At 44.5% G+C, this 14903-nt stretch overlaps 2 protein-coding genes across 2 annotated transcripts; one reads left to right on the top strand and one right to left on the bottom strand.

Moving 5' to 3' along the window:
• The first annotated feature begins 1188 nt into the window (after positions 1-1188).
• On the top strand, positions 1189-5180 carry LOC133930468 (aspartyl protease APCB1-like). Its single transcript, XM_062377123.1, has 9 exons — positions 1189-1913; positions 2647-2764; positions 3069-3292; positions 3396-3632; positions 4075-4228; positions 4308-4390; positions 4520-4634; positions 4750-4822; positions 4909-5180. Exons 1-9 carry the CDS (start codon positions 1408-1410, stop codon positions 5049-5051), a joined length of 1653 nt encoding a protein of 550 aa, XP_062233107.1. The 5' UTR covers positions 1189-1407; the 3' UTR covers positions 5052-5180.
• Positions 5181-5670: 490 nt separating this feature from the next.
• On the bottom strand, positions 5671-9501 carry LOC133930467 (aluminum-activated malate transporter 5-like). Its single transcript, XM_062377122.1, has 6 exons — positions 8933-9501; positions 7592-7729; positions 7223-7492; positions 6875-7011; positions 6647-6793; positions 5671-6570 (listed from the first exon to the last, which is right to left on the bottom strand). The coding sequence occupies exons 1-6, from the start codon at positions 9336-9338 to the stop codon at positions 5872-5874; spliced, it is 1797 nt and encodes a 598-aa protein (XP_062233106.1). The 5' UTR covers positions 9339-9501; the 3' UTR covers positions 5671-5871.
• Between the last annotated feature and the right edge of the window lie 5402 nt (positions 9502-14903).

The following is a 14903-nucleotide window of genomic DNA, read 5'->3' as shown; positions in this document are numbered from 1 at the left end:
CTCGGAAGAGAGCATCTTCTTATTCTATTCTTTCAACTATAAGTTCGATCTACCTTACTCGACCAGGTTTGGACTTGGTGGTACTCGAGTAGCCGCTTGCAGAAATCCTCCCAGCTGAGTAGATTTAGGGGGCTACTGTCAAATAGCTGACTATATGGTATATATGTATAAGGAGTATACCATATACGGACAGGGTATACCATGTGCATACTTAACTACTTCGGATATTATGGAATCGAATCTGCGGTACCTAATACTCACATAATCTAAAAGGCGTATATTATGAAAGCCTCGATTACTTACCCAACTCGAGAAGACTAGTATTCATAACAGATTTATTTACTTTGATGATAAGAAGGACTCTTTATCAATTACGGATGGATAGGAGGTGATACATCACCCCTTTATAAGGTGGAGACCCAGATCCCCCGGAGAGACTCTTTTATCTAGCTACTGAAGACAAGCATCATGACCTTGACGCAGGAGGAACTTGACGACTTTATCTCTAGGTTAGATTAGATCTGATCTACTCCTTATAATAAGTTAACCACATTGTCTGTACTCGGATAAATACATATACATAATCATCCATATAAGACGTAGGGTATTACTCCAACCGGAGATCCAAACCTATATACATCATGTGTGTCTCGTTTTATGTTCGATCTCTAATCCACAAATGTAACACTATTATTTTCCGAACATATTATCAGATATAAATTCTCGACACCAATATATATACATATATACATATTAAAACTTCTACCTAGGGATACTATACAGAGAGATATAACAAACACCACCTTTAAGAGCCTATTCCAATCCTTTCTTCTCTCCTGTACCAAAGAAGTGCTTTTCAAAAATCATAATGAAAACACATAAAGAAAAACTTTCTAATGGCATTGCCTCGAGCATATCATGCGGAGGGAACTGAAACAGGTGTTTTACGGTGTATCGCAACAACAAAGCAAGTAGCATCATTTCACTTCAATTTACTAGAAATTCTCCTTTATAAAGTTACATAAGATATCTATTTCTAAGTCAAAAGACTACAGGACCACATTATCAACCTTGCATATTATCCATGATAGCTAAAACCACGAAACAACCCCACGTTCTAGAGACACGGATAGTATATTCAGGCTAGCACTCGATCATCAACAAGCGCGCAAATCCCCCTTCCGCCCTCCCACCTCGCGGCCGGACACGCAAGTCAAACCGGGCGTGCCACCCGCACGCCGTCGTCCTCCACACCCGAAGCCGTCGTCGGGACTCGGGGGACGAACCAGTAATATACCAAACCCAAGCCAAGAAACAAACCAAGAAGGCAAGAAACGATTGTCTCGCAGGCAGCTCGCGTTGCGTTGCCTTGTCTTCCACGACCAGCTCTCACCTGGCCGTAGTGGTATGGACAACTCGCCGGAGCCGTCGGGGCGCTCGGGGGAAGGGGACCAGCCGTGTTCCCCCCACGGCACCGTCGTGATCGTCCTCCCGGACGATATCGGCGGGTTGCCCACCTCCGTGTCCGTGGCCGAGGAGGCGGTCGCGCTCTTGCACCGCGCGGGGGCGGTCGGTGGCGACGCGGCCGCCTCTAACGCCGAAGACGCGGGGCGGAGGGAGGAGGAGGAGCGGCCGCGTCCGCGGTTCTCGCTGTGGCGGGCGGCGGGGGCGGCGCTGGCGCTCGCGGCGCTGGCCGTGGCCGGGTACGTCTGCCTGTACGCGGATGGGCATGCGGGCGCCGCCTGGCGGTTCTTGGCGTTGCGGGAGGAGGAGTGGGGGGACCGCAGGTCGTTCTTGCTGCCGCTGTACCCGAAGGCGCGCGCCGGAGGCGTCAGGGCGGGGGGCAGCGACGGCGCACCGCAGAATCTGACGGCCGCCATTTTCCCCCTCAGTGACCATGTGTTCCCCGACGGGTGCGTGCAACCGGTGCAAGAATTCGATTTCGTAATTCTGTCGAACAGTTTTGTGTTTGCTCCATTTCTGATAACATTCTGGAACAAGCTGGTTTCCTGGAAGGGGAAATGGGTTCCTTTTGTTGGTTTTGTGGGGAAAGGCTTGCGTTCTTGTTCTTGACGATCGAATGCGGCTTAGTGTGCATTCGTTCTTGGGGTTTATCGGCTCATAATCGCGGAAATTTCTGTAAAATTTTCGATGATTTTGAGTTTATCTTGATATTCCTTTTTTCCTGTTTGGTTTGCATGGTTTAGAAGGATCCAGCAATTAAATGTTAACTAAACAAGTAATAACTTTGCTGTATGTATTCGGGAGTAGTTGACATTATGATTTATTTAGTACTAGTTGCGTAGTTGTACTTTCGTCGTGCCTGGTAGAATTGGAAATTTGACCATCATACGGAACTGCAACTCTTTCAATCATTTGATATTGCAGAGTCTAGCACTCTCAAACTAGTCTATATTTGGATACAATTGTGTTTAATATTTTGGTTAACAATTAATTAATGAATAAATTATAGGAGGAAGACTGCTGTGCTGGCTTTGAGGTCAATTCTTTTGCTAAGTGTACATGCCTATTTGATGTTTTAGACTGACTTTTCTGTTTATATGTCGAATCATCGATAGGCCATGTCCTCTGCTATTGTTAACACGGCATTGTTGTCCTTCTTAATACTCTGGCCTTACTCTGCAGGCAATACTACACAACTATGTCTATTGGCAACCCACCAAGGTCTTATTTTCTTGATGTGGATACTGGGAGCGACTTCACATGGATCCAGTGCGATGCGCCATGCAGAAACTGCGCAAAGGTATGCACCATTTCATCTGCATGCTTTCTTTCTGGTTCATTTGGAGATCCCAGCTTCACTACGATGTTGTTGCCTTGTTGATATGGATATAGTAGTTCCACTGTTTCATGGTGAGCCTAATTGGGGACATCCATGTGGCCTAGTCGCTGAGGATTTGAGGTCATGGGTTCGAAGTCCCCATTCTCCTTTGAATCAAAACTAGATAGTTCCTCCTGTGTATTCTTCTTTTTTAATGATGTGATGTATTGTCCCAAGTGATCAAGTTCATTGTATTGTTGTCATAAAACATTCATTGTTGTTACAGGGACCTCATCCTTTATACAAGCCTGCACGAGGGAATATAATTCCTTCCAGCGATTCATTTTGTCAAGAATTTCCTGGCAACCTAAAACCTGGTGGCACTTCCAACCAGTGCGACTATGATCTCACATATGCCGATGGAAGCTCCTCTATGGGCGTCCTTGCAAGAGATAGTATGCAACTCATCAGTGAAGATGGTGAAAGGGAAAATCTAGACATTGTGTTTGGGTATGAGTCAACTTTTCACTAGCTAATCTCATGACATGTATAATGAAGGTTGCTGTTAGCATAGTGACGAAGTAACTAACTGCCATTTGTCTACCATATATAGGTGTGGATATGATCAGCAAGGAAACCTTCTGGCTTCACTGACAAATACTGATGGAGCCCTAGGACTGAGCAGCGCGGCAATAAGCCTTCCTACACAGCTAGCCAGACAAGGGACTATCTCCAATGTTTTTGGTCATTGTATGACCACAGATCCCAGTGGTGTTGGTTATTTGTTTCTTGGCGATGATTACATTCCCAGATGGGGCATGACATGGGTTCCTATCAGAAATGGTCCCAAGTAAGTTCCCCCTCTTTTATAAAAGAGTTAATTCAGTATGTGGCTATCATTTTTCCCTTGGATGTCATGCATCATTTTTAGTCAATACGTTTATTATCTGTTTGTAACATATCTTCAGCAATCTTAACCAATTCCTGTCACTCTCAAGACCCAAACTACAAAGACAAAACTGCTCAACTGCTCTTCTATAACGATATAATCCTTTTTATTATTTCCTTGATGCAACAATTAAGTGATGTTCTTTTCACTACTAATGGTAATCACTGCCATCATACACCAATAAATGACATGAAACTGCTCTGCATGACTGCATCTTAGCTTTCTTCTATAACCACAGAATATTTAGATGCAAAAGACGGGTTGTGGAACGTCTATTTTTAGATTTCTCATCATGAAAATTAGGTGCATATGGAACTGAAACTTTGCCCTTTGTGAGTTTCAGTAATATATACAGCACAGAAGTCGAGAAAGTAAACTACGGAGATCAGCATCGCAGTGTGAGAGGACTGTCAGAGAAGTTGACTCGAGTGATCTTTGACAGTGGGAGCACATATATGTATTTCCCACGAGAAGCTTATACAAACCTGATTGCTGTGGTGAGTGTTATTTCTTCTGTAGAAGGAATCATGGAACAGTTCAATTCCGTGTTACTTATGTTTTCTTGTAACTTAACAGCTGAAAGATGCCTCCCCGAGATTTGTACAAGACGACTCAGATAAAACACTACCTTTCTGCATGAAAGCTGATTTTCCAGTGAGGTAACATGATGAAACTATATTAGTAGATGTTTTTTTACCAAATTATCAGCTACAAGGTACAATTGGCAAGTATCCATTCTAGATAAATAAACCTCTGTCCTTTTCTTGGACAACCTTTTGCATTTTCAGGTCTGTGGATGATGTGAAACAGTTATTCAAGCCCTTGATTCTGCAATTCAAGAAAAGCTTGTTTATCTTCACCAGAACCTTCACTATGTCTCCTGAGGACTACTTGATCATTACTGTAAATTTCCATGCAATATTTCTTATATACTTTCACTCTGCTGCGTATCTTATTAACGTCTAAAACCCCATTTCCTCTTTGAAGTCTATCGTCATGTTTTTCCCTGGGTTTTCAGGATAAGGGCAATGTCTGCCTTGGGGTGCTCGATGGAACAGAAGTCGGTTTTGGTTCGGCAATAGTACTCGGAGGTATCCACTGGCCATTTTCTTGACACATTTCCATTGCCCAATCCATTGTTCCTACCAAATTTATCCTTCCCTCCCTTTTCTTGCAGATGTTTCTCTTCGTGGAAAGTTAATTGTGTATGACAATGATGAGAATAAGATCGCATGGGTTCAGTCAGACTGCACCAACCCGCACAAGCAAAGCAGGCTTCCTTTCTTCCTCCGGAAAGCATTGCGCAACCAATTTCTGTAAATGTTGCACAGAGACTACCACGAGATCGCCTGACCAATACAAAAAAAAGGTTACTACATTCATTCGTATAATTATGAATATAGTTAATAGATACAAAAAAAGGTTACGAGATAGGGAGGAAAAAAGGAAGGTAGGTAGGAATGGCTACCAGGTGGTACTTTTGCTCTGTTGTATATGCTCAAAGAAGAATAATTCTGTATAGTACGTTGTAGAGTACTCATTCATTTTGTAAGACTAAAGTGACGAAGCATATCAATGGAAAATCAAAAGTAATTACGACATTTCTGTAAAACAAACCCAGTGGTTTGTGATTGATGGAATGTTGTGACAACTGACGAGACTGGCAGGAATCCTAATCGAGTCTCATCTCCATACGGCTTGCATCAATATACATAAAAAAGCAAGATCACAACGTTGAGCAAAGTACAAGAAAGATCAAATTTCAGGGGAAGTGCAACAAAGCATGATCACAACTTATGAGCAAAGTAGAACAACACAACTTCCTTTCCAAAAGTATGGCAAGGACAAAACACAATTCGCAAAATATACATATGTGCAACTAGCCAGGTGTAATATTATTTACAGGGTGATGAAAACACAATTGAGACTGCAGTAGATGCATAGATCAAAATTTTACCATAGTGGATCACTTCTGTGGCTGTAAACTGAGCTCCATCAGCAATACAGCTGGCAATCATCTGATTGCAGTCACAAGTTTAGTTTTATACACATTTCATAGTCCATAATTAAAAAAAAAAAGGAAACTGGGTGACAAAACATGATGCAAGGTTTCAGATGGAAGAACCTTGCAGGGTCATCATCAGTGTCGACTCTGCAATCCTACCAATTTACATATTTTATCCAAAAACCCACCATCATTTGTGGTAAGTGTAGCAGGTTCCTCCACAGACTCCTTGAAGTTAGCCTTATCACTCAACTCTTCAAATGCATTAACAACATTCTGTAGTCGGGCAACAAACTCGATCAGAAGCGATGCAAATGTGGCCAAGGACAAAGAACTTGCACTTTCATATATTTTGGACTCCTCATCTTCAAGTGGCAAGTTCGGATGGAATGATCTTTGAGCCGGCCAAGACAGAAGTGGCTTAAAACCGTCCATTGTTGATGCTGAATCAAATCTGCTCATAAATGAATTATCAAGAAAGCTTTTTGATTGATGCACTAAAGTTTGATCAACAATGGTAGGTTCCACCACTTCATTCTTGTTTTCTTTGTCCTTGTTCTCCTTTTCCACAACACTGGTGCCATTCATGGCTTCTTTGATTCCTTGAGCTTGCTTGCTAGCATCCCATCTTTCAGTGTTCACCAGAAGATATGACTTTGCATCAATCTTTTTTTGCAACTCTTCAGCTGCCATGTGGACTTCTAATAGAATATCTGAAGAACTCAACTTGGTCATTGTCTTGACTCTGTTTCCAAGCTCCCGCAACACTTTAGCACCTTCTTGTCCCACTCTCTGAATCTCTGCACCAAAAACCCTTCTGCTTTCTGGTGGTGCCTAAATCAATAATATATTTGTTAGGAAAATAGATGCAAAATGTCAACAGTTTGTTGTTGATATTAGATGAACAAACCTGAATTTCTGAAAGAATGCAACCATGCAATGCCATGACTGCAAAGGAACAGTGCCTTAATGTTCCACCAACTTTAGTGAAATTCCTCCAAGGATAGTTCCGCATTTTGTAAGGGCCATGGGGTGGCTCCCATATAGCAAAACCAAGCTGCAAACACATAGAAAGGACCTAATTAAAATTCACCGAAATAATCTTGGTAGAACTGCTGAATTTAGAGCAAGCACAAACCAAGGTTTCCTCCTGTGCTGATGCCTCAACAGATGCCCTGTACCCACTATATAAAGGATCATCAGATGCTTGATACACAAGTATTTTTGAAGGAATCCTTTCATATTCCATGCATTTCAGATATCCATCAACACAACCTAAGCAAACAGCCAACAACGGTATCAAGCATACAAGGATTTGATATCATTAGTTTGGCATGAAATCAACAAATCAGATGCATCTATAGTCTATAGCCGTTGACCATTTCAATGACACCACAAATAACATTTTAAATTTTCTAGCAACACATAAAAGTATAATAAGGCAGCACGCAAAATACTGTGGATTTTATGGGGTGAAAGGCCATACCTTCCAGGGATTTTGCAACACCAGCGAAATTCTTTGCTATCAAATTGTGCAAATCCTCTCCTGCCCAGATTGGGTAAATACCTATATTGATTCCAAGACTGACAGCAGCACCAATAGCAATCAATATAAATCTACTTGTAGCTGTGTCAGTGAACTTCCCAGTGTTGTATCCAGAGACCATGACATAGCAGAACGTCAACAAGAATACACGGAATCCATACTCATATGCCTTCATCTTTGGATGCAGCTTCGTCAAGGTTGTGAAAAAGGCTACCAATATAAAACATCAAGACAAACTGCACGTTAGATATACTCATAGGTCACCCTTGAGGAAACAAATGATTGCTCTCAGAATGCCTCAGTACTCACCAACAATAAAGATGCTCGTTATAAGAATCACTTCCTCCAATTTTCCCAGGTGTTTAGACAATTCTGCAACCACTAGAGCAAAAGCTCCTGCAGTTAGTGTTCCCAATCCCCGATTAAACCCTTTACTTAAGGTTGCACCTGCATTTACGCTGATCCAAATCAACTGCGGGACATGTACAAATGAATTTACAGGTGTACAGATCATCAAATTTAGTATTTTATAAGTAACCAGAGGTATATTTATGTAAATTCCATGAACAAAAAGTAACATTTCTTTAAGTTTGGTACTTTCTTGCATCACAGAAATAACAGCCTCCTCCAGTTGTCAAAAAAAAAAAAAAAAAAAAGACAGCCTCCTCCAGTTGCCAGTTGAGAGCCAATTTTAGTTTTTCTTCCAAACAACATTCAGTTCTTTAGTCAATGTGCATGGCCACTGTATTGCGAGGTCTTACATTTGAACCTAGAACGATGGGGTCCAAAGTAGATTTAGAAATACTACTTTCAAGCAATTATAGATAGATTGATGACTTCCCCAAAAACAACTGTCTTAAATTTTAAGATGCAGTGGTCCATAACCGCTTTAAATGTCTCTAAAGTTGAACACATCCCAGGGTACCCGGATTGAAATTAAATCTAGTAGCGAACACTGTAAACTATACTACAAGCACCAGTTTCTTAATCCATCTACAACCGGGTCTTCTCCAATGTCAAAAGCTGCACGACACGTTCTCCCTGCAATAACAGTGGAAGCTCAACAGATGAACCTAATGGAAGACAAGGTATCCCTTCTCCCCCTGAATAAATATATTACTTTTTTTCAATGCTGTCGTTTTGCACACGGAAGAGCCAATTCAGTTCCTCAACTGATAGAAGATCCGTGTGGCACACTGCTGGGAGTACAAGCCTAACATCCCTAGAATCATTGCCGGAAAAAAGAGGATCTCATAATAACACTTTAAGCTGTCATGCCCGCGTGTTTTTAACTGTAACGGCAGCCGCTGAACTGCAGAAGTGAAGATCAGATGAACATTGCATCGAAATGTTTATTTGCCGCTAATTAACCTGGCCATTCTCCACGAACTGATATGTTTTTTTTTTCCGAGGTGAAAAACTGATATGTCGGGACAGAGAAAAAGGAAAAAAAAAAAAGCTAGTAACTTCAGCACAAGAATCCCAAGTGGAGATCAAGGCACAAAAGAAATTGGAGGGATCGAAACACTTTACCCCAAATCACCGAACCAAGAACACAGCAGCAGACTAATCATAGCAAAGCTGACACATTTAACCCGCCGGAACAGAGACACGGGAGGGGTAGCAGAGAAAGGAGCGGGCAGCGCGCACCGATGCTGAACTCGAAGACGACAACGACGGTGAGGATGGCCCAGATGGAGTGGCTGACGATGTCGCGCGGCTCCCGGAGGAAGACGAGCAGCGAGATGAGCGCCAGCGCCAGCCCCACCTTGCCCGCGAACACGGCCTTCCGCGGGTCCGCCCGGGCGAACGCCCACATCTCCGCGACCCCCGCGCACACGGCTCCCCACCACCCCGCCACCGCCGCACCCGCGCGCCGGAGCAGCCCCTCCTTGGGCCGCTCACCATCCTCGCCGTCGGCGTGGGAGGTGGTCGGCAGGGTCCACGCCGAGGAGAGCAGCGGGACCGCCGCCCGGCGCTGGTCCTCCAGCGTCGACCACAGCGACCCGAGCCGCGGCGGCGGAGACGGCGGCGGCCGCGCGGCCGAGGCGGCCATGGGGTGGTGCGGATCGGCGGGAGGTTCTGGAAGCTTACTCCGGAATCGGCCGGTGGGTCCTGCGCGGATCGCAGTAGGATTGGTCGCTCGCTTTTGCTCTGGACGCGCGCTCGCGTTGACCGCGCCTGCCGTCCTGTCCGGATGTCCTGCTGCTGTAGGGCTGGCATAACCGGGCGGACCGGGTTCGTTTTAGACCCATAGGGCGGGGTGGGTTCCAAATTAGCCCTACAGAGGTTACTCAGGACCCAATTACTCTTTGTGTGGGATAACTTTTCGTCTGCGGACGTAGTCGGACGTCGCGGGCAAGCCACCGACCTAGATGTCTAGGTTGGCCCAGCCAACCCAACCGCCCCACCTAACCTACCTCGTATGCCTCGACGCCTGCTACTCTTAATCGTAGTTCGCACCGTTCCTCCTGCCCTTAACGTCATCGCCTGCTGCTCCCGCCTGACTGCCCGCCGTCGCCCTCCGCTCCCGCAGCACCGTCACACCACCGCCTGCTACTCCTGCCCACCCACCGCCGCCCTCCTCTCCTGCCCGCCAGTCATCCGCGCCCGTCTCAACTCCAGCCAGCTCGCCGCTCGCGCCCGCCTCCACTTTCCCCCCATGGTTGCCCACCGGCACCCTCCGCTCTTGCCCGCCCACCTCGCGCTCGCCTCTACTCCCGCCCCGTGACTTCCCACTGCGCCGCTGAGCCACCACTCAAGCCCGCCCGCAGTCGGGTTCACGGTCAATGACGATTTTTTACCCGTTAAAGGTTTCGGGGCAAGTCGGGTTTCACGATTCGAGTTTCAGATCAGGTACGCTCTTGCTGCATCGGTCCCGACCTCGACCTGCTCCTTTGTCAGACCTATGCAACTGTTGCTCTCTCTCTGCTCATCATGCTAATCGCACTTACTGTGATTAGACACTGTACAATAAAATTTGCCGTTTTATTTTATATTGTACAGTTCGTATTTTTATCTAAATTTTTTTAAAGCTAGATCATAACATCTTTAATAAAAATTAGAATTTTTTATAACAATTTTAATAATATTTTGAATTATGAGAGCATTGAAACGTTATATTTTTATTTTTAATGGGCACAAGTTTATTTTTTAGTGTGCCATTTTTAAAAATAGACATGTATTTTTATAATTTTCTAATTTAAGAAATATAAAAATAAAAAAGTCCGCACATACCATACGTGGAGTGATGGGCCCGGTGGATCCGGTAAAGACGGCTTAGGCTTGGATGGTTGGAATTATGGCCCATCTCACTATGATTTTGCAGGCCGAAGAGTTAGGCCATTTTTGGAATGTTCACTGGTTGACTGTGTGGACTGAGCATTATATATATTTTTTTTTACATTTTGCTTCGAGAGCAACTTTTGCTAGTATTAGTAACCATGTACGTGCGATATACATGTGTAATTTTTATACATATATAATTTTTTATATAGTTTAGAGTATCAAGAATAAAAATAAATGATACAACAAGTAACATATGGTTAAATAGATAATCACATGTAATTATAATACTCCCTCCGATTTCATATTAGTTATCATTTTAGATAAGATTTAAGATACTAAGATGGTTTAAATAAGAGTATTTTTTACTATTTAATCTATCATAACTCAATTACCTGATAGTCATTCAATATATCAACAAATACAATCTAACAAGGTAGTGTGCACCTAGCTCCTCTTTCTAGAGGTTCGGGGTTCGAGTACTGGTTGCAGCAATCATTTTTTTTTCTTCTGATTTCCTTTCTCCCTGATGTGACTCTTTATCTACCTAGTGTGGCGTGATTTTTTTTAACCCTTTTCAATTTGCTGCAAGTTGGCACCAAAAAGAGCTTGCTTTTCCCTTGAGCTTAATGTCCCTTCATCTCTATATAGGCAAAAAAATAGAAGTAGTACTATTGCTAGAACTCACACCATGAATGGAGTTAATGGTGCATACAAGGCTGGCTGGCTTTGAGAAGAGGAAGTAACAATTAAATGAAGTTAATGGTGCATGTAAGACTGAAGTAACTGCAAGGGTGAAATAGGCTAGATGAGCTTAAAATCCTGAAACAATAGCTTTTCAAGAACCCTACCCAAAACTCTCCAACAACACCTAATATGCGATGCGCGTTTACCCAATCTTCCGAATGTAATATGATAAGTCGATTGGTGGAGTTTCGACGTTGATGATCCAAAGGCTCCGACCAGAACAGATCGAGAACCCTCGCAACCACTACACTACTACTCTGTGGTTATCAACCGTGCCAAGACGCGGTTGACCTCGCTAAGAAGGCTTTTCATGCGAGCGACTCGAGAACACAAGCAAGAACAGGTAAATGCAATCTGAATATTGCTAATTACCAATGAAGTACTCGAGTTTGGGGTTCAACAAACCGATAAAAGGCGAAACTGTCTAAAACAGAATAATCTAAGCTAAATTCGAGCCTAAACTACAACGGCTACCATATATTTATAGGGGGACATGAGGGGGTCAACCTATGGTTATGCAGCCGTAGAAAGAGGAGTGCACATCCTGGACATGAGGTTGTATTTATGAATAATGATCCTCCTGATGATTAATTAAAATACTGTTTGGACGGTTCCCCACAGCATGGTATTAGAGCCTGGTTTAATGAAGTAGTCTAAAAACACTTAAAACGTTGTTTAGTAAGGATGTCAACCTCACTAAGCAAAACACTAAAGTTTATTTGTGCCTCTTCCTGCAAATATGTATGAACCTACTATATTATGCCCCTAAGTATAAACCGTGGATACGAGCGATGCTTAAGTAGTTTGTTTTTGCATTATGATGCACTAGAGGAAGAAACGGTAAATAGGAATCGAGCATGCATTCGTTGTTCACCATTGGTCATATGCATACATGTTTCCATATATAAGGTATTAAGGATCCAAGCAAACGATATCTGGCGAATGCTTTTAGGCTCTGTCGGAGTTTGACTTTCCCCTCTGTGTCTTGTCGTTACAATAGGATGAGAACCCGCCATAGTCTCAGGGACCTTCCCGAGGGTTCCAACGAGAATAATCCTCCGCCACCTCCACCGCCGAGTATGGCGGATGTGCTTATGCAAATTGAACAAAACCGTCAAGCTCAGACGACACTCCTCGAAACTCTCGTGCGTAACACGGCCCCTCAAGGAGGAGGTGGAGCCGAATGCTGAGACGACTTCTCAGATTTCCTTAGGACTCAGCCACCCACCTTCACGTGTGCTGAGGATCCTCTCGATGCAGACCATTGGCTTAGGACTATCGAGCAGAAGTTCGCTCTCCTCAGATGTGAAGACCACGAGAAGGCGTTGTTCGCCACCCATCAACTTCAAGGTGCGACGGGCGCGTGGTGGTCCAACTATTTGGCCATGCACCCCGCCAACCACCGGGTGTCTTGGGCAGAGTTCCGCCAGGCATTCTGTGATTATCATATTCCCAAGGGGATAATGGAAATAAAGAAGCGGGAGTTCCTGGATCTTCAACAACGGGGTAGATCTGTTATAGAGTATGTGCAGGTGTTCAACCACCTTGCACAATATGCGCCAGACGAGGTCAACACTGACGAGCGAAAGCAATACCGCTTTGTGAACGGCCTCTCTCTCAAGATGTAAGACCGCTTGTCGACTCATGAGTTCACCTACTTCAACAGGTTGGTGAGCACCTCCCTCACCGTTGAGTTCAAGATGAAGTACCATCAAGAGGAGAAGAAACGCAAGAGGGTTTCGTCGCCTTCTGTGGGCGGGACCTCTCAACGTACCCGCATGGACAGTCAACCTCCACCATCTCACATGTCAGCCTTGACTGCTCCATGACCGATGTGGATAGTACGACACCTGTCTCCCTCCGCTCCGCAAGGACAACCTCCAAGACCCACAGGATCCCAAGTGAGTGTGACAGGTGGCCCTGGCGGCTCGTGCTACAACTGTGGGCGCGTTGGGTACTATGCACGTGATTACCCTTACCCCAAGCCGGGAGCCGTGGTGACTGCTCCAAGACCACTACCCTCTCAATCTACTCCACAAGTCTCCCAAGCTACACACGTCCCCAAGTGTGGCTGAGTGCGCCACGTCACCAATGAAGGGGCTCAGGAGGACGACAGCGTGCTCGTCAGTACGCTACTCGTGAATTCTCATCCCGTAGTTGTTCTTTTTTATTCTGGTGCATCTCATTCATTCATCAAGGAGGGTTATGCTTTGAGACACCATATAGTTATTGAGACCCTGCCTTCTGCCTACCATATCGATGCACCCGGAACTAAGTTAATAACCAATCGGGTTGTTCCTAAGGCCAAGATTCTCATTGAGGGAGTTCAATTTTCTACAAATTTGATCTTGCTGGATACTAGAGGAATGGACGTAATTTTAGGAATGAATTGGTTAGTGCAATATAGTGCTCGACTTGATTGTACTAAGAGAGTCATGTTTCTCAAAAGTCCAAGGGGTGAACGGGTGTCTCTTCACCTTGGAGAGGGAGGCTTCCACCTATATGTTATGAAGGTAGCCACAGCCACGGATCTTCTGAATATTCCTATGGTTAGTGAATTTCCTAATGTCTTCCCAGAAGAACTGCCAGAAATGCCACCCGACAGAGCAGTAGAATTCTATATTGATCTTGTCCCCGATACGGCCCCAATTTCGAAAAGGTCATATAAGATGCTGCCAAAAGAGTTGGCGGAATTGAAGAAGAAAATTCAGGAATTGCTTGCGAAGGGCTTCATTTATCCGAGCTCCTCACCCTGGGGATGCCCGGCGCTCTTTGTCAAGAAGAAGAATGGCACTTTGCGGATGTGTGTGGATTATCGTCCTCTGAATGAGGTCACTGTCAAGAATAAGTATCCACTTCCTAGAATCGATATTCTATTCGATCAGTTGGCCGGTGCCCGAGTCTTCTCTAAGATTGACTTGAGATTAGGCTACCATCAAATAAAGGTCCGACCGAAGGATATTCCGAAGACGGCTTTCTCCTTCCGCTACGGGCTTTACGAGTTCACTGTCATGTCCTTCGGCTTGACCAATGCACCGGCATTCTTCATGTATTTGATGAACACGGTGTTCATCAAGGAACTGGATAGGTTTGTCGTGGTTTTCATCGACGACATCCTTATATACTCCAAGACTGAGGAAGAGCATTCAGAACACCTTTATATTGTTCTTAGCCGACTTCAAGATCACTAATTCTATGCCAAGTTCAGTAAATGTGAGTTCTAGCTTAAGAAAGTCGCTTTTCTGGGTCATGTGCTGTTAGAGAATGGAGTTGCAGTTGACCCGAGCAAGGTACAAGATGTACTCAATTGGGTTCAGCCCAAGAATGTCACTGACATCCGGAGTTTTCTCGGACTCGCGGGCTATTACCGTCGGTTCATCGAGAATTTCTCCAAGATTGCCAAGCCCATGACGGAGCTGTTGAAGCAAGGCAGCATTTTCAAGTGGTCCAGTGGATGTGAGTCAGCTTTCCAAACCTTGAAGGAATTGCTCACGACCGTTCCCATTCTCATTCAGCCTGAAGTGAACAAGGGTTTCGATGTCTATTGTGATGCTTCCTGCATAGGCCTCGGATGTGTCCTCATGCAAGA

This window comes from Phragmites australis, chromosome 10, assembly GCF_958298935.1.
Source record: "Phragmites australis chromosome 10, lpPhrAust1.1, whole genome shotgun sequence".
Classification (NCBI taxonomy): Eukaryota; Viridiplantae; Streptophyta; class Magnoliopsida; order Poales; family Poaceae; genus Phragmites; species Phragmites australis.
The sequence above is the reverse complement of the archived record's forward strand: the minus strand, read 5'-3'. Positions and strand labels throughout refer to the sequence as shown.

What these genes read in the sequence shown, in the direction of transcription:
- LOC133930468 (XM_062377123.1), top strand. Translation starts at nt 1,408, where the DNA reads ATGGACAACTCGCCGGAGCCGTCGGGGCGCTCGGGGGAAGGGGACCAG. An exon ending in AATCTAGACATTGTGTTTGG is followed by an intron (nt 3,293 to 3,395) that starts GTATGAGTCAAC and finishes TACCATATATAG; the next exon opens with GTGTGGATATGATCAGCAAG. An exon ending in AGGACTACTTGATCATTACT is followed by an intron (nt 4,635 to 4,749) that starts GTAAATTTCCAT and finishes CTGGGTTTTCAG; the next exon opens with GATAAGGGCAATGTCTGCCT.
- LOC133930467 (XM_062377122.1), bottom strand. Translation starts at nt 9,338, where the DNA reads ATGGCCGCCTCGGCCGCGCGGCCGCCGCCGTCTCCGCCGCCGCGGCTC. An exon ending in AACGAGCATCTTTATTGTTG is followed by an intron (nt 7,493 to 7,591) that starts GTGAGTACTGAG and finishes TTATATTGGTAG; the next exon opens with CCTTTTTCACAACCTTGACG. An exon ending in GCATTCTTTCAGAAATTCAG is followed by an intron (nt 6,571 to 6,646) that starts GTTTGTTCATCT and finishes TTATTGATTTAG; the next exon opens with GCACCACCAGAAAGCAGAAG.